The sequence below is a fragment of the Scardinius erythrophthalmus genome (assembly GCF_964197995.2).
Source record: "Scardinius erythrophthalmus genome assembly, chromosome: 2".
Classification (NCBI taxonomy): Eukaryota; Metazoa; Chordata; class Actinopteri; order Cypriniformes; family Leuciscidae; genus Scardinius; species Scardinius erythrophthalmus.
The window spans coordinates 42,085,652-42,110,956 of record NC_138222.1 but is presented as its reverse complement, the minus strand read 5'-3'; the positions used below and the strand labels follow the sequence as shown (position 1 = coordinate 42,110,956).

At 37.3% G+C, this 25,305-nt stretch overlaps 2 protein-coding genes across 2 annotated transcripts in view; both read right to left on the bottom strand.

The window, feature by feature from the left end:
* Positions 1 to 234: 234 nt before the first annotated feature.
* slc17a6b (solute carrier family 17 member 6b) lies at positions 235 to 12,703 on the bottom strand. The gene is made up of 12 exons (XM_081355071.1): positions 12,110 to 12,703; positions 10,426 to 10,681; positions 9,698 to 9,816; positions 7,412 to 7,526; positions 6,882 to 6,969; positions 6,506 to 6,592; positions 5,994 to 6,136; positions 4,306 to 4,455; positions 3,567 to 3,699; positions 3,247 to 3,357; positions 2,311 to 2,438; positions 235 to 2,082 (listed from the first exon to the last, which is right to left on the bottom strand). Exons 1-12 carry the CDS (start codon positions 12,193 to 12,195, stop codon positions 1,741 to 1,743), a joined length of 1,758 nt encoding a protein of 585 aa, XP_081211197.1. The 5' UTR covers positions 12,196 to 12,703; the 3' UTR covers positions 235 to 1,740.
* Positions 12,704 to 13,461: 758 nt separating this feature from the next.
* ano5b (anoctamin 5b) overlaps positions 13,462 to 25,305 on the bottom strand; it is a 36,619-nt gene continuing 24,775 nt past the window's right edge. Inside the window, exons 7-21 of the mRNA XM_081348418.1 lie at positions 24,113 to 24,228; positions 23,784 to 23,918; positions 23,039 to 23,144; positions 22,888 to 22,948; positions 22,179 to 22,330; positions 20,779 to 20,853; positions 20,455 to 20,683; positions 19,301 to 19,479; positions 19,102 to 19,199; positions 18,800 to 18,930; positions 17,763 to 17,968; positions 17,366 to 17,565; positions 17,166 to 17,271; positions 14,280 to 15,945; positions 13,462 to 14,115 (exon numbers count right to left, since the gene is read on the bottom strand). Coding sequence (XP_081204544.1) covers positions 15,715 to 15,945; positions 17,166 to 17,271; positions 17,366 to 17,565; positions 17,763 to 17,968; positions 18,800 to 18,930; positions 19,102 to 19,199; positions 19,301 to 19,479; positions 20,455 to 20,683; positions 20,779 to 20,853; positions 22,179 to 22,330; positions 22,888 to 22,948; positions 23,039 to 23,144; positions 23,784 to 23,918; positions 24,113 to 24,228 — 2,025 coding nt within the window. The 3' untranslated portion in view covers positions 13,462 to 14,115; positions 14,280 to 15,714. The remainder of the gene's footprint in view (positions 14,116 to 14,279; positions 15,946 to 17,165; positions 17,272 to 17,365; positions 17,566 to 17,762; positions 17,969 to 18,799; positions 18,931 to 19,101; positions 19,200 to 19,300; positions 19,480 to 20,454; positions 20,684 to 20,778; positions 20,854 to 22,178; positions 22,331 to 22,887; positions 22,949 to 23,038; positions 23,145 to 23,783; positions 23,919 to 24,112; positions 24,229 to 25,305) is intronic.

The following is a 25,305-nucleotide window of genomic DNA, read 5'->3' as shown; positions in this document are numbered from 1 at the left end:
AGGACGACTACAGAGGTGCGGCCACCTGCGGAGCTGAGGACCCCGGTAAGACTTTCGTCCGGCCGGGAAGCAGCTGCAGGTGACACTTAAGAATCATTCTCTTCTGGTGAGTGGGTCCAGCACACAAACTCTCAAAGAGAGTTGCACTGGACTCTTACTAAATCTAAATATATTTTCATATATATATATTTATATACTTTAACAGTAAGTATTTGTTTAATCTTTTTTTTTTTTAATTGTCATCACAAAACATTTAAACCAAAATGATTACAGTGCTAACTTGTTACATATTTTTGGGTGAATTGACTGCTAAGTAACTGTTACCATGGCTTTATTGCTTTGTACATTGAATATGGTTATTACCTGCTGCTAGGACTGTGTCAGCCCTTAGACAGGTTCTCCCTTGTTTTCCCAATGGACACGTTTCCCCCATCCCAGCTAAAATCCCACACTACAGGTTACCTTTGATTAATTGTGCAAAGAAATTGACACGTCAGTAACAGTTTTGTAAAGTAAAAGTGAAATAAAAAACAACATTTACAAAAACAATTTAACCCATGCATAACTAACATTCACAGATGTCAAAATGGCATGGAGTTAAAAGAATGGAATGGAATTTAAAGAGTCCGTAGTTTTGACACCCTGTGCTTTCGCTTTTTGTAGCTTTTGCGATAATGTTCCCAGGCGTTTCCAATGATCTAAAATCGAACCCCTTCCCAAGTTTCATCTATTACACCAAATAGAACAGCACCATCCAATTGAAACAACCTGCTGAGCTTGAGAAACATTTTTTGTTGCTTTTATGTCATCTAAACAACTGTGCTTTTTTTTCTCTGCAGTGTCAAAGACCAAAGTCCTCTTTAATCTCTCAGAAACATGAATTATACGATGGACAAGTAACACATCATGAGATATAAACACTCACTTTGTGTGCTGTTAAATGACATTGTACAGCTCCCTTAGTGCAATCAGAAAAAAGACAGTGTAAACCTGTTGCTTGGTTGGAATTCTCTATAGCAGTTTTTCTCCATGGATGAGATTCATTATCTGAGCCTTAGTTCTGGAAACCAACTGCCTGACTAACTCTAAAGGCTTCTCTATGTTGCAAAGGCTCAGAATAATGGGGTGAAAAACTTGTGACGCACGACTGCACTCGAAATGAAGTTACTCTACTTTTTAATACACAGAACATTTACAGTCAGCCAATTTTGATATGTAATTTCCCCTTTGTATAACTGATACATTTAAATCCATATTTAAATGTAGGATTTGATCATTTCAATTTGTGCAAACATAACAATTCTTAAGAGTTTTGTGTATGTTACTCGATAATCTTTTTTCAGGGCTCACAGACACTATAAAATCTATCATATATTTTTATACTGTGCTGTATGTAGAGTGGCTCAAAAAGTATCTGGATGTTTAAGTCATAGTTAAAATGTATAAATGTCATTACATTAGCTCCTTTTTTAAAGCTAAACATCTTACAAAAACAAGTTTGTTAGGTTTGAAGATATAACGATATATCATATAACTACATATATCTATATATTTATGAAGACACTTCATACATCCACTAAAGAAAAGCTGATTTGTTGCAGATTGCACTTGGTTCGATATCTTGTAATTTAATGCAATGGAATTTACACGTTTTCAACTGTGACTTGCGTCGTTTTTTTGAATACTTTTTTGCGCCACTGTATGTCTGTGTGTGTGTGTCATAGTGTGTATTTGCAAGGTCTAGGAGTAATCCCCACCCTGCCTGTATCCGTAACCCTCTTCTTCCACACCATCCTGTACAAACACCTCTCGCTTATCCCATCCTTCTGCCCATCCTCCGTTCAACTGCGTGGTGGCCCCGTAGGTCTTGGCTGGACCTCCCAGGGCACTGTAGCTCTGGGTGATGTCCCCTGTTTCCTCAGCCAGCTCATCTTCATCAATGAAACCACACTTCTCTTCACTGGTCTGCTCCGGATCTGCCCACGACTGCTTCTCCCCCGAGGCGAAGATGCCATAGAAGATTACACCTCCATAATGCACCATGGAAGCGATAAGGAACACATACTGCCACTCTTCTCGGGTCTGAAAGGATAAAAGAGTTGTCAAGTATTCATTGACATTAAGAAACTCATCCTGGGAGCTGCAAGAATAACACATGAAATAAACATGCAGTTATATCTGAGTATTTTTGACAATGAATATGGAGAAAGATCTAAAAAATCTTTTGTACATTTCACAGTACTATATCCAAACACAGTACTAAACATCTAGAATTCAAAGGAAAGTCCTGACAATTCAAAGTGGTCTTACCTTGTGTTTGGTCATGGCACCCACTATAAGAGGACACACCATTCCTGACAGAGTTCCCACTCCATTAGAGATTCCCATGAGGATACTGGCATAGCGAGGAGCGATGTCTAAATGATTGACATTGAAACCTGATGGACAATAGAGGTTTACATTTTATTACCATCTTATGAAAAGTGAAATAACTGTAAATAATTATCTTTTTTTTCTATATTTGGCACTGCGTTAATATCAACAAACAAGGTATATTATCATTAAAACTAAAACCATTAAAAAATATTTTCATTACATTAAAATAAACATTAACTGAAACCAAATTAAATTAAAAGAAAAACATTAGCTTTATTTCAGCTAGTTTCCAATATTTCTTTGAAGTACTAAAACAAATACAATTAAATAAAGCTATTTAGACATTTAAAAAAATCTACTTTAAAATATGAACAAAAACCATAATAGGTTAGTATATCAGTGATACTAAAATAACACTGCAACAAACAACATTACAGAAAGATATTTTCAAACACTCCGTTTCTGTTCTATACTGTTCTGTATCAAGACGAGTGCACATTTTCTCAGTATCTCTGACATGATGTTGGAGATACAGACTAAAAATAGAAAGATACGCCATCTTGTAGAGCGGAGGCCCTCCCTCATTGAGTGCTCTGTCTGGATGTGCTGCCTGTGAGGCTGCTCTCAGGGGACAGTGTGTATGAATTATTTAAAAAGTCCAGCAAAACCACTTATTCCTTCCAAGCTGAGTGTTTGAGTGATAAAAGGAGAACAATGGTATTTTGTTAAAAAATAAGGCATTATTTGCAGTCTTCCCTGGCTGCGTATGGTTGCTTTTTATTGCTGCTTTTTCTTGTCATTGTTGTGTATAAACGGCAGGTTTGCATGGGAAATTATTAAATCAGACATATTGTTTCCCCAAAGACTTGCCTGATATTGCAAATCCACTGAAGCCGACAGCCAACACAAGGAATGAAATGGCCACCCCTTTACTGTGCGAGTAACCAACAACCAATAATAGAGTGGCCTCCATCCCAAAGCCTGTGAAAGATAAAAACATATGGATAAACAATTCACTAAGCTAAAATAGACAAATAAATGACAATAAAAGAAAGAAAGGGTAAAAGTGTGAAATATTTAGGTTGATGAAAAATTCTCATTTAACATTCCTAGTTCACATGGATTTAACCAAAATTCAGCCATATGGCTGCAATAGGAACGATGCGAATTCGGCAATAGGCTCCACTCACCTCCGCAGTTCATGATCTTCCGAACTGTTGTAGTTGACAGGATGTTTTTGGCGCGAAGGTAATCAGCTAACTGTCCTCCAATGGGTACGATAATGGTCATCACCAGATGGGGCAGGGCCGACAGCATGCCAACCTGAATAAGACAGCAGCCGTCAGGCTCAGAAGCATCTTATTGAAAACACACTGCAGAATGAAAGCATTAGCCATTGACCAATTGACCAAAGATGTGGTTCCACCACAGAAAAGAGAGAAAAGTCCTAAGTCTAATCTACAATAAAATTGAGCAAATTACACAATTACACACACTGGATAAAAAAACAAAACAATAAATTGACATGCAACATTACTGTAATATGCACTATTAATTAGTATGTTAATTCTACAACTAGATGCAAAGACATGATTGCAGGTTTAACCGTAGGAAGTGAGAAAACAAGCAAAATGAGATGCAAGCACAGACTTAAATCACCAATAAATGATTAATGAATAATTCATCATGAACTATTCACAATGAATAATTCATCAACCTATTTCAGACCTTAGGGGATGACAAAGGTCACCCATTTACTGATATACAATGGAATTATAGTCAAAAATCATATGCAACTTAGATACAAAGGCTAGCCATTTTGATCCAATCGCTGATTAAGTCATTGTTAATTTTTTAATCAATCATGCATTTTTTATAATACAAATACCAATTTAAATACATGCAATTTAAAAGGTAAACTGAAATTACCTTGCTAATCTCAAAGCCAAACACCTCCTCAAAGTATGCAGGCTGGCTGATGAGCAGCAAGTAGAAGGTCCAACTCCTGCAGAAGTTGGCCACAATGATTGCATAGACAGGCATGGACGTGAAAAATTTCTTCCAAGGTGTCTTGAATTTCTGTGGGAGAAAATAGTATTGCAGCTTATTTAGTGAAGAGTTACAATAATACCCATACTGATAATGATTTTATCTGTCATGTCTTGAACATTTTTGATTCTTTGTCAGTACTGATGTTCTCTAGGAGTGCATGGCATTTACACCAAAGAAATCAAAGTAGCTGACTGACATTTTATAGCATCAAAACAACTGATGTGCAAGACTTCTCTGATATGTCTTTGATATGTTACAGATTTAATTAGAAATCCTCATATGGTGACACTAAATATATCAACCTCTACCTCAAAATCTATAAGACCACGATAGATTAACATAAGAAGTTTTATACTTTAAAGGCAACATTTTTTGGTGGCCACACATTTATCTCCTCATGTTTTTCAACACATCCTGACTTAAAGATCCCCTAATATGCTTTTTCAAATATTACCTTTCATGTAAAAAGGTTTCATGTAAAAGGTTTGCGAATTTTTAAAGATCAAAGTGCACGACAAATTAAATGATTGTCTCCTAAAAGAAAGAGTTGATTCTGAACTGCCGAAATGAGTCGTCAGCAATTCCAGGGTAACATATCTACGTAAGTTTGTAACAAATTTGCATAATGCCACCCTATGGTCTTCATTGCCACGAACAATGTCTACTTAGTACTTTGGCCCACCCTCAAACAATGTAGTTGTAGCTGAGAATGTCGACATGTCGATAGGTAAATCTACTTTGCATGCTCTTACAAAGGATGAGGACTTAAAACCAATGCCATTGTTACTGTAAATGTATGCAAGAGCTGAGGAAGCCTCTGGAGCTAAAATTCAGATATGGTCATGGACGCTTCATTTCCGACACCTGCTGTAAGCAGTAGACCAATCACAACAGACTGGGCCATCTGACCAATCAGAGCAGAAGCTCTCGGAAAGGAGGGGCTATGAGTGAGTGAATCCTTTATTGAGACGTTTCAAACACTGTGAAAAAAGCGGTGACGTGCAATGTATGAGAAAACTAAAGTGTTTTTTGACCACGGATGCATGTAAACCTATTGTAGGAGACCTTCAGAATAAAATTAGGAACCTTTAAAATAGCATAATAGGGGAAATTTAAATAATTATATGGTTTCATTTACCCTCTATCAAATTGCAAATCGCTCAAAACAAGTTTTAAACTACAGCAATGTCATAATTTTGTTAACAGCAACTGCAAACAGGGGTTTCTCTCTCCATCAAAGCTCCCGATCTTAAGTTCAAAATCTTAAAGCAAAAAATATCTATTATTAACCTGATGTCAAAATAAGTAGACAATGGCACATTATGCTGTTAATCTCTACAATCTTTCAAAGCACAACCATATGAATTTGATTGGTGTCAAGCAACAACTGAGCATTGTAATTACAGATCAGATTGTAATTATAAGAGAGTGGATGTTATTCCATTAGTCAAACCATCTCTTTTTAGGACTTGAGTCCTTCAGTCAAGCATTTTGTGCTGTGATATTTTCTTCTGTGCCATATCCAGCTAGAAGTTTGGAGTATGATTATGTTTGGGGTCACTCACTTCTGCAGGTCCTAGCAGCTTAGCGCTCTCTCCGATACTCTCCTCAATGAAGCAGCGTTCTTCAGCAGTGATGGTGGGATGTACAGCTGGGCTCTCATATGACACCAAGATCCAGAACATATACCAGAACATCCCAAAACATCCTAAAGAGAAACAAAGGATTCTTAGATGTTGACCTTAAAAGAAAACAAAAACATCATAAAATGATGTCAGATAAGAAGCAGACAGGAAGATCAGCTGACTGAAAACTCCTCGTATAACTAAATGGATTACAGTTCATTGCTTTCCTGACAGAACGTGCTAATTCTTGGCACAGGGTCGGGCAGATTCAGTGTCAGTGCAGAGGATAGACACATGGCAGCATCAGAGGAAAAATCAATACTCAGCATCAGTGAGTTGATCCATACTACACTTACTAAAATACACCCATCAAGACCGTTAAGCTCACTCATACAATTATGCTTTACACTATAACCATGGCTCATACAGTGGTGCACACACAAACCTCGTACCATAGACATAGAAAACAGATGACCAGCCAGTGTACTGCACCAGGATCCCAGCTAGAGGCATGGCAATGACAGCTCCAGCATAGGAACCTACAGAACGGGAGAGGATGAGGGCCATGTAAGAACTCAAACGGAACCAAAAACAGCTTCAACTCTGGCAGCTTCAAATCAAAATTGCTGAATACATGCATTAAAACAACACAGGAAAATACAGTCCATGCATAAATCATGTTTCCTAGAATTCTTGCTAAACAACAAATGTATCTTTAAATTTTGACATGCACACAATAATGAGGTAACTTAAAATGTAATGACACATGATTTTCTTTACTATCCACTAATCTATATTTGCTTGGAAGAGAATAAAGATGTAAATTACCACAGAAAGAGGTTGTGGCTAGACGGCTTCTTTCCAGTGGAGGAGCCCATTTACTCCAGATCCCATGACAGGCTGGGTAGGTCACACCCTAACAATAACACTACACATCAGTTTTATATTACAAAGAAATGTGCTTAGACAGATTTTCAAATTATAAACAAATGATAAAAACAAAACGATAGAAAGTTACATCACATAAATCAATTTAAATGCAAATGAATATTCCATTTGTTACAAATAAAAGAATAATAATAATATATACAGTGTTGTCATGTTGTCTACAGATCAATATAGGCTGTACTAAAGACAAACCCTGAGTTATTATTCTCTCAGAATATCCTCAGGCCATAACTGACTGTTTACAGGACCATGGGCTTTCCCTAGGAAGAATTCCCACAAATGGCTTTTTGAGAAAATATCCGCCAAAGGCAAGTGCCCAAATTTTAGATATGAATACATAGAAGGTTATGATATTATATCGTTATTAGCAAATAAGCAATTCGAATGAAATGAGAGAAAATCGTACTTACCTCTACAAGCCCTTGTAATATCCTGACGAATATGACGCAGCCGTAGTGAGCACGTGCAGCTGAGGGGATGAACATATTCAGTGTGGACGTGAGGAAAATGGCTGCGCCGAATACCCTGAATAACAGATGGAAACATAGTTTAATTATATAGCCTACCATTGGATTATAGAATGCAAAAAAAAAAAAAATCATTTTTACATAGGCTATGTATTATTTCTAGTGTTTAAGGCTGTTCTATTTCAGCTATGTGATATTTTGGTTTCTTTAAACTCGACTTTAAACCCCATTTACTTTACTTTAAACCCATTTAAACCCCCCAAAATAGGCCTATAATATACAATTCAAATCTTTCTGTGAAAAAACATCAACAAAAAAACAGGCATAATGGTCGCGCGGGGTGAAGCCCCAGCTCCTACTGCCACAGAAGAAATACGGGTTTCCATTTATTTCCAATTTTCCTGACGTCCTAGAGCTCAAGACCCTTTCTCTCACCTCTCTCCCACCGGCACTCGCTAATCGGATTGAGGGAGTTCTCCGGCACGAGACTCGCTGATTCTATTAGATCTCAATCACGTCAGCCAATAGCCGAAATATGAACTAAGAACTGATGTATAATTTCTGCGACGTCAATTATGTCAAAGATTTGACGTACTGAGTTAATAGAACTACACGATTACACAACATTTCAATAGGCTATGTCGACTATGTTGACATTGTTGGCCAACTATCAAAACAGATGTTTTAGCGAGAACCAATTGTGTCCAATGTTCCAAATATTTCCAGCTAACGACATGGCAGTTTTATTTTTGATAAATTTGTTGTGTGATATATGAGGCACGGCCAAACCCTCTGGCAGCATGTCCGGGGCTGGTTGCCATGCCCCCCTCATTGAGCAGATTAGACACGGTTCCCCCCCGGGACCTCATTAACAGGTGGAGAATGCCCCACAGACAGGGTCTAATCCTACAACTCACACGACGGGTCAGCCTTCAGTCTGCCACTCACGCAACACCGAAACACGAGCAGACTCGTCAACCATCAATGAACTCCCCCTCTGCCTGTCTGAAGCCTTGATTTATTCGTTTGTTTGTTTATTTGATTTCCGTTCCCCTTGGAAACTTGAATAAAAAATTGTATTGATAAGGTTTATATTATAATAATACAATTAGAACAGTGATGTGGGCTATTAGCCTATGCCTTCTTTAATACGGACCATGACCTTCAAATGGAAACGTTTGAAGCACTTGAGACGTTTTCAAAAACATCGGTAGGGCCTATTGTAATAAACATTTCGTAAGTTAGAGATCTTTCTTCGTTTTCTGTAACAAAATTGAATCAATATAAACTATAATAATGCATAAAGTTAAGTAAGATGGCTATAACGAAATTAATTTCACTCAAAATGCGTGTCCTCCTTACACAGTCATCCAGTTAATAAAACAAATTGGAGGTTGGGTTGCACTTGTGTTAAATCAGCTCCTCCCATCATCATCATCCTCTTCTTCTTCCAATGACAGGTAGATCCAGTAGGCGCTATGAATAATCAAAGTGTCTTAAATAATACAGTATGCAGTCATCACTAGCAGGCTTATTAGCTAGCTAATGAATAAAACGAAGGACGCACCAGGGATGTATAGGCCTATAGCCAATTTTTGCGGCTCGATTTTATTGCTTATTTCAAATAGGCCTATTCGTTTCAAATAGGCTAGCCTATTTTTAAAGTCTTATGACTGAAGCCATGTAATAATTATTTATACTATTACATTCAATAATGTTTAATACATTTAACGAAATTCCTTGTTAGGCATTATTTTCGCACTGCTTTCGTGTTGGGTTGACAAACACCTGGAGATGCGTCACTGGCTGCATCTGAACTTGCCAGCTCCTGTTATGTGCAGGAGCTCTGTGCGCGATCCCGCTGGTTTGGAAAACGTGGGCGACACCATCTTTTAGTAGGATAACGGGCGTAAGATGCATTACTTTTAATGGCTTGGTTTGCATAATCTTTGATCCGTTTAAAACTAAATTATATAATTTATCAATAAATAAAGTATTGTTATAGAATATTTATGGTTAGTAAAATTGTTAATAATTCATTAGCATATTAACGTTCTTTTGTTACCATTAGGCTTTTTCCTAAGGTAGCCTATTTGCAATGTGGAAAATATATAAACCAAATGCAACGTTAAAAGCAATTAATTACTGAAATAATACTAATATGAATAATGATAATAATAATAATAATCTGAATTAATTAACAAATGCATATCAAAGCTAAAGCTTTACCTGTTTGCCGCCAGTCTAGAACAAATATATCCTCCGGGAATTTGTGTCACAATATAACCCCAGAAAAACGAGCCATGGATCATTCCAACTGTTTCCGGGTCCCAGTTGAACTTTGCCTTCTATGGAAGAGAAATACCAGAAAAAAATCAGATACCCAATCCTGTCTGTAAAAGGCGAGAGACAACCGAAAATAAACTAATATGCACACGTTTCTACACACCTCTAATAACAGGTTAAATATATAATACAAGCCTATATAATAAACGATGAACTTTTATTTTTTTAAACACATAGGCTAGCACAAAATACGTATTGATTATTTTGCACAATAAATGAAATGACAAGAGCGAAGGATTAGTTTCCAGCTGAAGAATTAATCAATTTGAGGCTGATATAACCAAGGTCAATTTTTTTGCATGAGTAGCCTACTTGTTTTCAATATTTTCCAAGCTAGTAGTGGGGCATTCACTAAGCCTCTTTCCAACAAACACAAACCATTGTGCTTTTGAATTATTCCCTTTATTATTTATTGTATTTCCATTAATTGATTTCAGACTCTCTCTCTCTCTCTCTCTCTCTCTCTCTCTCTCTCTCTCTCTCTCTCTCTCTCTCTCTCTCTCTCTCTCTCTCTCTCTGTGTGTGTGTGTGTGTGTGTGTGTAAGCTGTGAGTGGGGGTGTCACGAGGCTGACGTGAACATATAAAATCCAAGTGTGCCACGCGCACTAACCTCTTTGATGACGATCTTTCCGTTCAGGTGAATGGTGCTGTTGTTCACCATGCTCACTATTGCCACGCCTAAGTTGCACCGAATCCCGAAGGAGATGCAGAACCCGAGGCCGCTCATGACGGCGATGATGTAGCGGCGCGGAAGTCCGAAGCACGTGCAGTCGCACAGAGGTGGCTTTTTCTCGCTGGTCTGGGAAGGCCGTCCATCCTCGGTCAATTCAATGTTGTCGCCAGGTTTTTGCCTCTTTTCTAGCACTCTGCATATGTCAGAAGAGAGTTGTCAGACTCCTTGAAGGACACTATAACGACTGTGGTCCGAATGAACCAATTCATAGGAATCTCATCACTTTTATTATTGAAGCAACAATCATCGTTACAATTACAAACGCATCAAAATATCCTTTTGGCATTGAATTTAATTGAAATATATATTTTTACAAGTAGGCCTACTCTAAACTGCACGGGCAGATTTAGACAATGGTTATTGAAATGGCCTGCAGGAATAGTGTGCATATTTATATATTTTTTCCTACAGATATTTTTATGTAAACTCCACATAGGCTTCGTGTGCGGCTGTAAAGCGCACTGTATACCGCATTGCAGCATTCCCTTCACCTTCACCTTATTTACATTCACACGGGCTTATAGGTTCACTCATATTCACTAACACGATATTAATAGCATTATACCAGTGCCATGGGTATCCAAAAAGAGTCATTTACTCACAGTAATTTAGTATTATTTAATGAAAACATGGCATGCGCAGATAGATTCAATAAATTCATGTGCAAACACGTAGGAATATATTTGTTTAAAGAAATGTCATAAATCAGTCATAAATTTCGATTCATTCATATGATTTAATTAGCAGATGTGACGGAGTTAAATGCATTTTATTTTGTAATATTTTGCACGTGTAAACTGCATAAAATGCACATGAACTGCATTATGAATGTCAATTCAGTTGTTTAATTACAGGAGACAAATAAAATACAATATCCTATTATTTTGGAAAATACTCAGTGATTACAACATTTTTATAAGTAAACGAAAAAAATGAAAGATGATGAGACACATGTATTAAATGTAGCGCTATGGGGTGAAAGGGTATTTTCAGTTGCGTAAGAACAATTCGTTCCTATGGTCGCCACGTTCTTTTCCCCCCTTTTCATAAATTGCAAAAAAGGTTTTTTGAAAGACACGCACAAAAATGACAAAATTTCAAGGAGCAACGATAAATGATTATGGATAAACCGATTTTCTCTTATTTCAATCGTGGTCTTTTTCTTTTTCTTTACAGGACTGGTATATGTGAATGATCTCTAAAAAAAAAGAAGAGACACTCAAGGGGATCCTCTAATTGAACGATTACTATTCAGTCGTAAATGCATTTTAATCGCCGGGTTACAATGACAACCTTTCAAGATAGGAAAACTTGCATGCTTCCATCCCCTCCTCCCAAGATTATGCAGAATTACATAATTTTCTGCACGTCTCCATGAGGCGTGACGCCAAAACCGACCGGGAAACTCGTTATTGAGCAAATCAAACTAGCAACACATTCGTGAATTTTCTGTTCCGTTATATAGTTAGAGTTCATATGTATTGAGAGCCACAATATGCACATATCTAGGCCTATTATTTTAAAATGACTGAATCAGTTGGAAAATGTTCAAATATCTTACTTGTACATGCGCCCCAGCGTCTTCCCCGCTAGTTGCTTCAGCCCCTCTTTGCTGGGCACAAAACCAGGCTCCCTCGGAGTCTCCATGTCCAAATGTGATAATCCCTCGTTTTTCCCCCGGTAATGTTAAAGTACCATGTCACTGTGTGAGATGACAGAGCATACCGGACCGATACCCAGCGGATCAATGATTCAGTGAGACAGATGAGGAAAATTCACGAGCGAAGAAAAAAAAAAAAATATCCGCCTACACAAGAGATACTATATCAGAAGTGGTATGGCTCTGTCTACTCACAGTTATAAACTCATAAACTGCCCTGCGCGCGATAAGGGCACGCGATGCCATCTCAGATTTGAGTCAAGAAATTATTGTTGGCTTCAAATTGAGTTGGAAATAAAATCGGATAGCTACAAATAAAAAACGAGGTATGATCAAATAAGAACTGGTCCAGTTCGTTGTCTCGTACTGTCACTTTTTTAGGTGCAAAGTGACAGTTAAGGGAGGTGAAAGCGTTCAGCACCAAGGTCAGCGACAGTCTCGCGATCAGAGCGGCGCGAGCTCCCGCCGCCACTCCTTTGCCAACTAGCAGTGTGTGCTGCGCGCGAGGCGGATCACTCCCTCCAGTGCCAGCAGCGGTTCACTGCTTTGGGAGGGGTTAGAGAGGGCGGACAGTGTTCACATTCCATTCACATTTTCTTTGATTTTGTCCTCAGATTATCTGATTATGTTCCACGTTCGGGAAAATGATAGTTTTTCGATGCGTAGGCTATATGAAAGGCACATGACGTGACATTCAAAGTTTCTACATTTGTGCTTTTATGCCTATTGCTTGTTTTCCATCAAAGGCCGTGCAAGCCTCCTGGGGGCGGTGCTATGGAAACCGAATGAGGGGTGTTTCCCCCCTCCAAGTGCGTGTGCTGGTGTGAAGGAAAAGCGTATTAATAATTCATATACATATCTCGCAGTCCCCCTCCCTCTCTCTGTTTCACTGTCCTCCACAGCTAAAAAAATAAATAAATAAATAAAAATAGCTATTGTGTGTACGCGTATGTCAAATTCGAGGCCAATACAGATCATTTTGAATTTAAGTCTGTTTCTAATGGCTGGGAATAATGCGGAATATGCTGGCGGGGCATTTTCATAAGTTAGTAGTAATTTATTATTTTGATATCTTGATAAATCAAAGAGCTCTTCATGGGAAAGTAACTGCGCTGTTGCGACGCTGTGCGCGTCCTTGAAAGAGACACAACAGGTTGACGATAGCGCGCTTAGTGAAGCGCAGGCGCCATCTTGTGTTCATTTAGCCTACCATTGCAGACAGTGCAGAGGACGCCCAACAACAAGTGCTAACACGTGTGTTATACTTCATTTATTTTATGTTTGGCACATTCTCGTCATTGGAATGCAAACAATAATTTCTTTTAAAACCTTGATTCATGAATATTCACACTTCTTTTTTTTCACACGGCTTTCATGCAACTCATTCTGTAAACATTTGTAGGGCAAAAAAAAAATACACATTCATAAGTATCATTGCCAAAGAAAATAATTAAGGCAAAGGCATGGGTGACATGGTCTCATCTGAAAACACACAAAAATCCTAAACTAAATGCATTTTTTATTATTTTTTTTTTCGATATTATTTTTAAAATGTCCCTGTAACATTAAATATTGTCACATTGGGCACAGAGATTATGTTTTGTTTAGAATCAAATTGTTTACACAAGTATAGCAACACACAACAACCAGAATAATTCTGTAAACAGTAATTGTATTATCCATAAAAGATCTATGAAAGACAGCATAAATCACTCGACAGTCTAAAAAAAATATAGAATTTATAACACATTTGTGTGAAATGAACATGTATGGCTCACAAAATGTTGTGTACATGGAAGTCATGTGTAGTTGAATTGATAAGACACTTTAATAATAATATTATAATATTAACATGCGTGTTTGTTTTCAAACCAGTCTCTGTAGAGCAGGGTTTCTCAAACTCGGTCCTGGAGGGCCACTGTCCTGCAGAGCTTAGCTCCAACCCTGATCAAACACACCTAGCTGTGAGTTTCTAGTGATCCTGAAGACATTGATTAGCTTGCTCAGGTGTGTTTGATCAGGGTTGGAGCTAAACTCTGCAGGACAGCGGCCCTCCAGGACCGAGTTTGACGATCCTGCTGTAGAGGATGGTTGGCGCTGAGTGAATATAGTGTTCATCAACAGTACTACAGAATGTAGTAACCAAACATCTGAAATGTGGATGGCACAGCTCAAAATTTTTTAACCAAATCTCTTTGCACCAGGTCAGTAATACATTTCTTCAATTCACTCAATTCATTTTTTGTCCTTTTGCATGTATAGACCAACAGAGATGTTTAACTTGGTCTTACAGGAGGAATCTCTGAAAGCCTGTTTCCCTGAAATAATTTACCCCATCACTGCTGTAATATCAAATGCAGTTATCAGGGTGAACATCAAAGTCACTGATGCACGGAGAACTGATGGCAAACATCTGAACTGATCCTGTTAAGTGCAAATGTGCAGAACTCAGTTACAATGAAATATAATAATCAAAAAAAAAAAGACTAGTGTTCTCCTAGTCATGATTAAAGACAAGAGCTAATGTTCATTAGCCTCAGATGTACGATATGTGCAAACATTGACAGAATGAGGTTATGTATAATGGCTTGAGTTTCTGATTTCTGAAGCATCAGAAAATACATAGCAAGTCATTATAGAGCTTAAAACACAATCATTCCACAATCCTTCCTTCCAACCGGATAATAAAGCAGTTATATGATTATTCTGAAGCAATAAATACATCCTTGAAGAAAGCTAATAATAACAAAATATCATTACATTTTAATATTACACTGAACAGAATGTGGGTAGCAAAAGGTATTAATTAAAAGAATATCATCAATAAAATATAAATACTCTGAGAAACATGATAATGCAAGCACTACAGAAATTATGATGCTATTCTGTGTTTCAAAAGGGGAAAATAAAATAAAAAACCTGACAGTTCAGAAAAACCCAAGCAAACAAGACTACAAGTACCTCTTTCACAGTCAGACATACAGGGAAAAACATGCAGATCACATCTTCAGAAGAAAAAGGTTATGGCAACAAGCTGGACAGACGTAAAAAGCTTTATTGCCTTCGAAAAACATTTTCATAAGTCTTTTAATGGTCATATATGATTACTCCTAAGTTGTCTTCACAGCAACTTGCTCTCGAGGCAACATGAGGTGCACCAGGCTGCGTTCCAGAGGGTTTGTGGTTTAAATCACTGTGATGTGTCTCCAAGCCTTTCTCCATTGAAAGAGTGCAGTTATACAAGTGCACTCTGGACATGTATAAAAAAAAATTAAAAAAACCCGGAGGAAACTGTATTGTTCTCCCATAAACCGCAAGCAGAAAAAAAAGCTGCAGGTTTGTATCATTGTTAGGGGTGTCGTTCTTTGTAAAAGTTCTGGCAATTGTCTGGATGAGGGCAGGCAGTTTTTTTGCAATAAATATTTGGAGGGCGTACCGAAGATTCGATTCCTCCATGGTTTGCAGTGTACAGTACATTTTGATTAGACCCGAGGGCTCATGGATGTTCAAATACATTCAGAAAGCACCTGTTGTTTACTAGGACTAGAGGGCAGCAGTGAGGCCGTTTCTGTGGACAGGCAGAAACTCTGGCTCAGCTGCATCTTGAGTTTCTCCACTTCGTAGTTGTGCAGATATTCCTGAACCAGAAAGCGCTCACGCTTTATACGCGCTTTCACGTCTGACGGCACATCTGGAATCAGCCACGCCACGAAGAATTTCACCACAAATACGACGTGCTGAGAAACGAGGGGAAACAGAGGAACAGTTATCATGTGCACATACTGTACAACCAGGTTTAGACAGCTAAGGCCTGGTTTCACAGACAGGGTTTAGATCAAGCCAGGATTAGGCCTTAGTTCAATCAGGACATTAAAGTGGCTTTTATAAATGTGCCTTAGAAAAAAAAAACACTACTGGTGTTGCATCTTGAGATGGCACTAACATTTTTAGTCTTAAGCCTTGTCTGTGAAACCAGGGTACGCTTGTGTCAAATGGTAACTAAATGCTTAGCAAATATTAATGTTCATACAGTACATGTCTTTCCATCACTGTATTGAGCTCACTTCATTCTCTTTATAAAAATTCAGATGGTAAAAACAATGTTCCTGTTAAAGCAAGATCAGAGTACTGCTGTGCTAATTCTTACGGTCAGAAATCATCACGTACAGTTCCAATCCTATTTTTTTTTTTTTAAGTTTCAAGCAATCAATATTTTAAACTAACAGACAGACCTATTATTTATTATATACCAGGATTATTATTATCTAAAATTAAAATATTAAAAACATTTCTGTTAAATGAAATAAAGCTAAAATAAAATATAAATATTAGTTGAAAACCTCAAACTCAACAAAAATGAGAAATTTCAGTTTATTTCAAAATTATGAACTGGTAATAAATAAAAACTAAAGCTAACAAAAACTCAAATAACATTTCTATAAACACTCTCCGGTCTTCAGTGTCACTTGATCCAGAAATCAGTCTAATTTGCTGATTTAGAGTGTTTAGGAAACATTTCTTATTTTTTATTAATGTTAATAACAATTGTGCTGCTTCCTTCTTCTGGAAACCATGATGCATTTTTTTTCAGGATTATTTGATGAATATAAAGTTCAAAATAACAGCATTTATTTGAAATAGAACATATTTGTAACAATGTAAAAGTTTTTCCTGTCAGTTTTAACATGTTCTTGGAGAATGAATTTAATTAATAAAAATCGTACTTACTTTCTCTTACTTACTGAAACTTTTGAATAGTAGAGTAAGCTACTGAACTTAACGATTGCTTACTTTCTCTTACTTGCTTTTCAATTCTCTACTTCACTTTCCTGATCACAGACTTTACATCCCAATAAAAAAATAAAAGTTATTTTAAATTCTCCTGCGTATTCCACCATATTAACTCTAGGTTTCCTAAAAATAAATGAAGAGTCCTTTGGATCATGCAGTTGCTTACTTCCATGATGATGATGAAGGCTAGCTTAGCAGCCAGGATGTGCCAGAACTGCATTGTGTGTGTGTATTGCTTTTCATGGCCAGGTGGGTATCTGTAGTCCCGATAACTAAAAAAAAAAAAAAAAATCATGATGCTGTTAATTTAGTATATAGAAGTGTAGATCTAATTCAAATTATAGTTCCCACTAGGCAATCGCAAACCTGCATTTCGTGATGGTAGAGCTGTTAAACCAGGATGGGTTTTCTCCAGGTTCGGGTAGGTTATCTTCAGGGATCTGAGAGATGTTGTATAAGGAGAGACTGTTGATGATGTAACCACTCATAGTGGCCTCCCTGCCGTGGTAGGCGTACAGATAGACCAGACGAGGAATCATATCTGAGGTGAATGCCATGATGAAGGCCTCAAGTGCAAATGAGAGGAGAAAAGAAACCACAATAGATTTTAAGTATGGTGGAAATAATGCTTGATTTCACTAAAATCAGTAAACTATATTTAGAACGAGCAAGTTAAGCAAGCCACATCCAATTTTACACAAGACAGTAAAATTATGGGATGAGTCAATTAAATAGAAAGCAGAACAAAACAGTTTGCATTTACATTTGTGACTACGGACAAGATGGCCACCACATTGAGGATCTCTTCCCACGCTCCTATGTTGCGTGCCTTTGCTGCCACTGGCCTTCTGAACTGTGTGGTAAACTTCCAAGCATCGACTCGCACCTCCAGGATGTTGTTGAAGAGGGCAAGAAGAGGGGCCAGTGGAAAAGAGGCTACGAAAAGTGTTATGAAGCCAAACTGGATCACTGTTTAAAACACACAGGAAACAACTGGATTAATTGATGAAGGAATGAAAATGCTGACAGAAACCCCTAGCAGATTTTAAGATCCAGATCCTTACTTGGGACTTCTTTTATAGGAACATAAAGATAACAAATATCTTTTTATGTATACTTGCATGTATAATAATGATAAAGAAATTAATATTTTTTTCATTTATATTAACAATTTACTATATATAGTCTATATTTAATATATACTACTGTTCAAAAATTTGGGGTCAGTAAGATTTTTTAATGCTTTGGAAAGAAGTCTCTTATGCTCACCAAGGCTGCATTTATTTGATTAGAAATACAGGAAAACAGCAATAATGTGAAATATTGTTACAACTGTTTTCCATTTTAAAATGTATATTATTTCTTTGATAGCAAAGCTGGATTTTCAGCATCATTACTCCAGTCTTCAGTGTCACATGATCCTACAGAAATCATTCTAAAATGCTGATTTTCTGCTCAAGAAACATTTCTTATTATTATCAATGGTGAAACATTTGTGCTACTTAATATTTTTTACATATTAAAAGAAAGTCCAAAATAACCGCATTTATTTGAAATAGAAAGATTAATAACAATGTAAGTCTTTACTGTCACTTTCGATCAATGTAATGCATCCTTGCTGAGTAAAAGTAATATATTTTAAAAAGTGTATTATACAATATTATTTAATTTAGCACAACTACATAAACAATACAAATAAATTATAATAATAGTAATTCTAGAACACTAATTCTAATTCGCTAGTGTTTTGGTATATCAACACCAAATAATTCCAACATGTATACGTGTTTTAAATCGTACCCATCTCCAGATACTCATAGAAGAGTCCAAACTGGCTGAAGTTCTGCAGATCGTGGTCCTGCTCCCATCTACTGTATGTACTTTCTGGATGACTCCGCCCTTTCCTGCTGCCCCACCAGTTTCTGAGAAGTCTGAGACACAGACACAAGGGACCATTATGTGTTTTCTTGGATTTGAAAATTGCCTAGAGGACAACTACATTCTGACCCTCTAAAAATACATATGCGCCATAAATATGCAAGTATAAAGCAAAAACTATTGAAAAAAAGTCAGTGTTAGAGGTCAAAGTTCATAATGCTTACGGAAGCAGAGCCTCCTGGACGTTCCCAACCATCTGTTTTCCAGCCATGACGATGAGCAGCTGTGTGGTCAGCTCAATCAGACAGCCCCCGGGGGCACACTAAATATTAAAATGCATGTTTCATGTTAGATCTACTTATTTTGAGCTTCACCTGAAGAACATTAGGTCCTCTGGAGAACTGATATTTCAGACTGCCTCACCTCTTCATTTCTCAGACGGGTCCACTTTCCAAACATATAACTGTAGTTTCCCGGATGACCCACAAACTTCCCTTTAAAGAAGGCCACATAGAAACAGGAAGAGTAGTAGTTCACAAACTGGAACATAAACATCTTCATGGTCAGCTTGTTCTCATACTCCAGATGGGTCTTGGGGATCTCTGAGAGGAAGTTAAAAATAGAGGAAGTTCATCAAATATTTTTTTCATACAGCTCAGCTGTACAGATGAGCAAATACGTGAAGGATAATGTACAGTCAAATGGCCATTATCGGAAAATAAACACACACCGTATTGTTATTTTGTAATATTTTGTAATTGCGATATTTTCTAAATGTCGATAAAAAAATATTGTTTCCATTAACTGATGTTATGCAAAATAAAATGTAACTTTTTCCTCTCGCGATAAGTCATTCCAAAAATCATGGCAATGGATGTTGGTAGGTTTACATATATCAAAGCCATTATTTTTAATCGAGGAGACATAGGCATGTTATCCAAGCATTACTGGCAAGGAAAGACCCTTATACTGAGGAGGCACATAAGGTGTTTCTGGGTGTTTCTCCCTCATATCTGCTTCAAGGTCTTGATAAATTGTGGCATTTCTTTGTTGTTTAGAATCAAGTATTCTCGTAATTCTTTTGTATTTTGTGAGTTTAATAAAGAACTCTGTCTCATCTTCTGTCCAAACATACCGTGTCATCTACGTCAGGTGACCTGTAAATGCGGAAAAAACTGTTTCCATTGCAGTTTTGCGAAATATTCCTTTTTCGAACAGCTTGAAAAACCACCTCATGCGAGCGTAAAAACATTTTTGTGATAAATGGGAGTTTTTGCGAAATTGACGCATTTCAATTCGCAATTTCAATTTGCGCAATTTGAAGGGTAATGGAAACGTGGCTACAGTCCGACTGTACATTATCCAGCTTAGTACACAGCTACTCACCAAAGAAACAAAGTGGACACATTAATTCATTACAAACTGTTATGAATTAATTAATGTAATTCATTAATTATACAAACTGTAAACTTGTGATTTTCCGGAGCTTGAGATGCATTGAACATGTCAAACACACTCAATAAATATATCTCGAAACTGCTTTTCTCGTGTGAAGTGAGGATGCGGTTTTTGCTCACCCATATCTGTGATCCAGATGGCCACTTGCTCATAGAGGAAGTTGAGGATGAGGATAATGACAAAGTTGATGCATGAAGCAGTGACAGAGGTGGCAAGTTGAGGAGTGATGAGAGAACCCACAAGCTGGATCTTACTGGTGGGGCTGTCCTTCATGACGCTGGCGAATGCTGCATAAACCGCTAATCTGTAAGCGATCACCCCCATTATACAGGCCACTATCAGAAACGTCTGACAAAACAAAGAAAAGAAGGGACTTTTAAACAGATTGAACTTTCTTTAAATCAGCTTGCTAGAACAGTGTAGGAAATTAGTAGAAAACTCACCCAGAAGAGAACAGTTGCACCAGACAGGCAGAATAGAGCACACTTGCTGGGGAAAGAAAGATAAGGCTCCATTTCCTGTTAGAATAAAGAGAGTGTCAGCAAGCCAATTAGTACTACAAGTGTTTAAGTGCAACTGCAGTCATGGTACAATATGTAAATGTATTTTAAATGACTATGTTAAACAACATTTAAAAAAAATATATGAGATGATGAATAAATGAATTTTAATCAAACTTTAGAATTCTCAAAGTTAACATGGAATTCAAAATGACCCCATTTACGTTCTTACTAAACGTTTCTAGGCTGGTGTTCTGTATAACAGGACTCTTCTACTGCAGACTTCAGTTCAAACCCTAATTAAACACACTAGTCTGTGATTTAAAAGTTATTCTGAACACAGTGGTTGGCTTGTTTGGGGAGTTTGCTAAATTCAGCAAAACACTGGACTGGATTTGAAAAGCCCAAAGCAAAGTATATTCAACGTTTTTTTAGTACATTTACACTAACATTCAAAAGTTTGGTGTCTTTGAATTCTTTTCTGTTTTTTTTCTGTTAATTTCTCCAGGATTCTTTGATTAATAGGAAGTTTTTTGAATTTTTTTTTCAATGTAAAGTAATGCAATGTAAAAGTCTTTACTTTCACGGTTGATGACTTTGAAGCATCATTGCTGAATAAAACAATTTTTTTCATCATCACCAAGACAACAATGTAGAGTTTTGAATGCTTGAGAAACAAAATCTCTGACATAAATTTGAATTTAAATGGAGTATTTGTCACATGGAACAATAACTAAAATGGAAGACTTGCCTTTGCCATGTTTATAATAATGTGTTAAATGATGTGGCAAAAACCAGTTTGGGCAGAAGACAAATGCAAATATTGACTCGGATCATGCAAATTATTTGAAACATATCAGGCAGATTCTCAGTCACAAATCAACACGTGACAAAGGCTATTAAGATAGTGTTATCAGCATGCATTTGAAATCTGAAACAGAAGCTCTTTGAAGTGTTCAGTTCTCATTCTTCACCCTGCTTTTGATTTTTTTTTTGTCTCCTGTTATATTCTCATTCAACAAAATGAATAGTTGAATAAAGTAGTTATTTTGGGGGGGTTTTGCACACAAAAAGTATTCTCATCGCTTGATAAACTTAAGTTTGAGCCACTGTACTCACTTGGACTATTTTAACAATGTCTTTACTAACTTTTCTGGACCGGCAGAATGAAATTGCCTAGAAGCCTATGAAGAAGTGATTTCATCAAAAATATCTTATTTTGTGTTTGAAGATGAACCAAAGTCTTACGGGGTTGGAACAACATTAGGGTGAGTAATTACTGACAGAATTTTCATTTTTGGTTGAACTAACCCTTTAAATCACGCTGTAGTGTTTGCAGGTACCTGAGTGAAGCGGTTGAGTCTGCGGCCTGTGCACTTCAACTCATACTCTGGCCTGATCTGTAGCTGCTGCTGTTCCTCTTCAAAGTCCACAAGGTCCCACTCATATTCCAGACGGGCCTGCCGCCGTTTCCAGAACTCTAGGAACAGGGTCACTGCAAATCATCCAGAGAAAGAAAGAGACAAACAGAGCAGAAGAAAGAGAAAATACATTTTAGGAGTATATGCTCACACTTACTATCAATTCAATTTAAATCTAACCAGCTTCACACATAGTGTCACACAGTGTTTTCCCTCCTTATGAAAATAATTGTACTTCAAGTTAATCTTACAAAAGTTTAGAAGAAACTAAATAAACATTTTTAAAATGTATGAATACACAGTGCACTGGGTGCAGGAATATTTACACAGTGCTGATTAATCAAATCACTGCATAAGCAGAGCTCATTTTGAGCCCTGTGTGAAATGTATTCAGTGTTCAGTAATGGATAATCAGCATGCACCACTACCCTAAAGTGATTACAGACACATTATCAAAAAGCATACACAAATTATGCTCCTTCATTGTAGATTTATTTAGTGAACAAATTCTGTGACAATTTGAACACTTACTACTAATCTCTCATTAGATACTGAGTCTACCTAGAGATATCCTGCTAACCTCTAGATGGAGCTGTTAAGCTAGTATTTTGAACAATAGAAGTGCACTCACCCCAAATGCCCATGAACATGGCGAAGAACACAGTTCCCTCGTTATCAAATAGATGGGATTGCTGAGAAAAAAAAAAAAAAAAAAAAGGATCACATATGAGGAAAATCTGTCTATGATGAAGGGACAGTGCATTTAAAACTTCCTTACTCACCCAGGAGGACAGGCATGTTGAGTTGAGTTTCCAGTAGCTACACTTTTTATCGCAGAGCGGACACATGACAATCATCCCTCCAATTTCTGGGTCACAGATCTCCTTGCTGAAAAGACGGAGGGGGAGAGAGAGAGAGACGGGGTGAAATATGCAGAAGCGAACATGTCCAAAATCTCTGTGACAGTATTTTCTACTACCCCTATTCTTGACGTAATGCAATTACCACAACATGGAAAACTTGGACACAAATAAACCAGGATAACAACAAATTTCACATTCAGTGAGCATGTTCCATAAACACCTATAGTTCTGAAAACAAGAAAAACAAATGTATCGAGCCTCTAGAGTCCCTCTGCCCTCACATTACATTACAGATTGTATGGCAAGTCTTAACACACCGACTCAATCTTTTTCATTTTCAAGTTTTGATGCTATTTGATAAAACGTTCTTTAGACAATGAGAAACATTTCATTTGACAAAGTATTTACCTACTATCAGAGGTTATGGTCTTCAAAAGAATACAGATATTGCATCTTATTCAATATAACAACATTTAGTGTGCAACTGCAAAAACACACTGACTGTACACAATAATTAATAAACAAAACAAGCTCCTGAAGGCTTAGTTTTAACAGTTAAAAGGGCAACAAAAAATGCATGTAACCACACAGTATGGGACTCAGGATGCTGAGGTAAAGATGTGTGTTCATAATATGACCTATATATCCTGCCAGTGCCACTAACCTTGTGATGTTGTCGTCGTAACTGAGCACACCATACACAAAACAGATCACACCCATGACTGCAGCAAAAAACAGCATTTCTGTGTAAAAGCCCAACCAGGCAAAGTAGATACCAATCTTCTCACCATAATATTTCCTATGACAAAATACAAACAGGAAATGTAATGCTGCTTTGATATGCTGCTGCTGCTGCTGCTGCAGCAAAAAAGTGAGAAGTTTTGCCTCACTAAGTTGTACTCTTGCAGCAGTCTAATGATGAAGCATCTAACTGTCTGCTCCAGATATGGTTATTGCATTCTTTTTCAGATGTTATGTCTGCAGTGTCCTCACTTGATCAGATTGAGTGGCTGCTCCTTGTAGAAGCAGAGGAATCCAGCCCAGTGTCTGTACAGGTGATACCTTTCACTCTCACACTGCATGTCTTGTGCTTTCTTCCAATACCGACACTGAGGAACAAACAGCAGATAGATGTTAACCAAAGATATACACAAACTTTTAAAGGGTTCATGAACTGGTGTTTTTTTTTTGTTTGTTTTTTTTACAAATGTTCTCTGAGGTCCACTTATAATGTTATCAAGATTTTTACATAAAAAAAAAAAAAAACATCCTGAGTTAGAAGTAATACGTTATTTACTCTCTTGTTTTTGACTCTCTTTAAAACAGTACAAAATTCAAAATTCAAGACTTGGAAGTAAACGCCCACTGCTATGATTGGGTAACAGTTTTGCATATTAAAATAATTTTCAACGTCCCGCCATTACATCTGGAATTGTTTCGAAAATTGTTTCAATGTGAAAAATGTATGCATATTACGCATGCTTTATAAGTCTTGGTTGTGGCAAATAAATCTTAAAGGGGTCACATAATGGTACATGCACTTTTACAAGTTGATTGTACTGAAATGTGTGTTGGCAGTGCCTGCACACAACCATCATAAAATGATAAAAATCCATCCAGTGTTTTTTTTAAATCTTCTTATATGTTTCCCCCTCTCCTGAATCAAGCTGAGCGTTTGAGCGTTTCAACACAGACCCGCCCTAGCGCCCTCTTGAGCGAGCTGTCAATCATAGCCCGCGCCAACCAAATGGCGTCTAAGCGATGGTGGTGTTCTTGGGTGTAATAACGAACACAGCAGTCATATTGATGTTCCTAAATCCGAACCGCTGAAGACACAGTGGCTGAGTTTGTTTTCGAAGGGGATATTCCCCACGATCAACAGCAATGCTTTCGTGTTTGCGCGAATCATTTCACCAGACTGCTTTACAAACGAGGGTCAGTATAAAGCTGGTTTTGCTAAGAAGCTGCTCCTGAAAAAAGGATCGGTACCAACTATTCGTGTTCCTGCTGCACCTCCAGAAGAAGTGAGTGAGTGTAACGTTTTATTAACCTTTATATTAATCTTTATATTAATCTTTGCAAATCGCTTGCTGCACGCTTCATGATGAATGCGGCTATTTTTACACTCAGGTAGCCTACAGTACATTATGGCATGTTTTCTATGTATGACGTTCTCAATATAATTC

Excerpts from the sequence above, each read along its gene's own strand:
- slc17a6b (XM_081355071.1), bottom strand. The coding sequence starts at position 12,195 with ATGGAGACTCCGAGGGAGCCTGGTTTTGTGCCCAGCAAAGAGGGGCTG. Across the intron at positions 7,527-9,697 it reads TCTAGACTGGCGGCAAACAG|GGTATTCGGCGCAGCCATTT; the intron begins GTAAAGCTTTAG and ends TCTGTTATTCAG. Across the intron at positions 6,137-6,505 it reads ATCTGTTTTCTATGTCTATG|GATGTTTTGGGATGTTCTGG; the intron begins GTACGAGGTTTG and ends GTTTCTCTTTAG.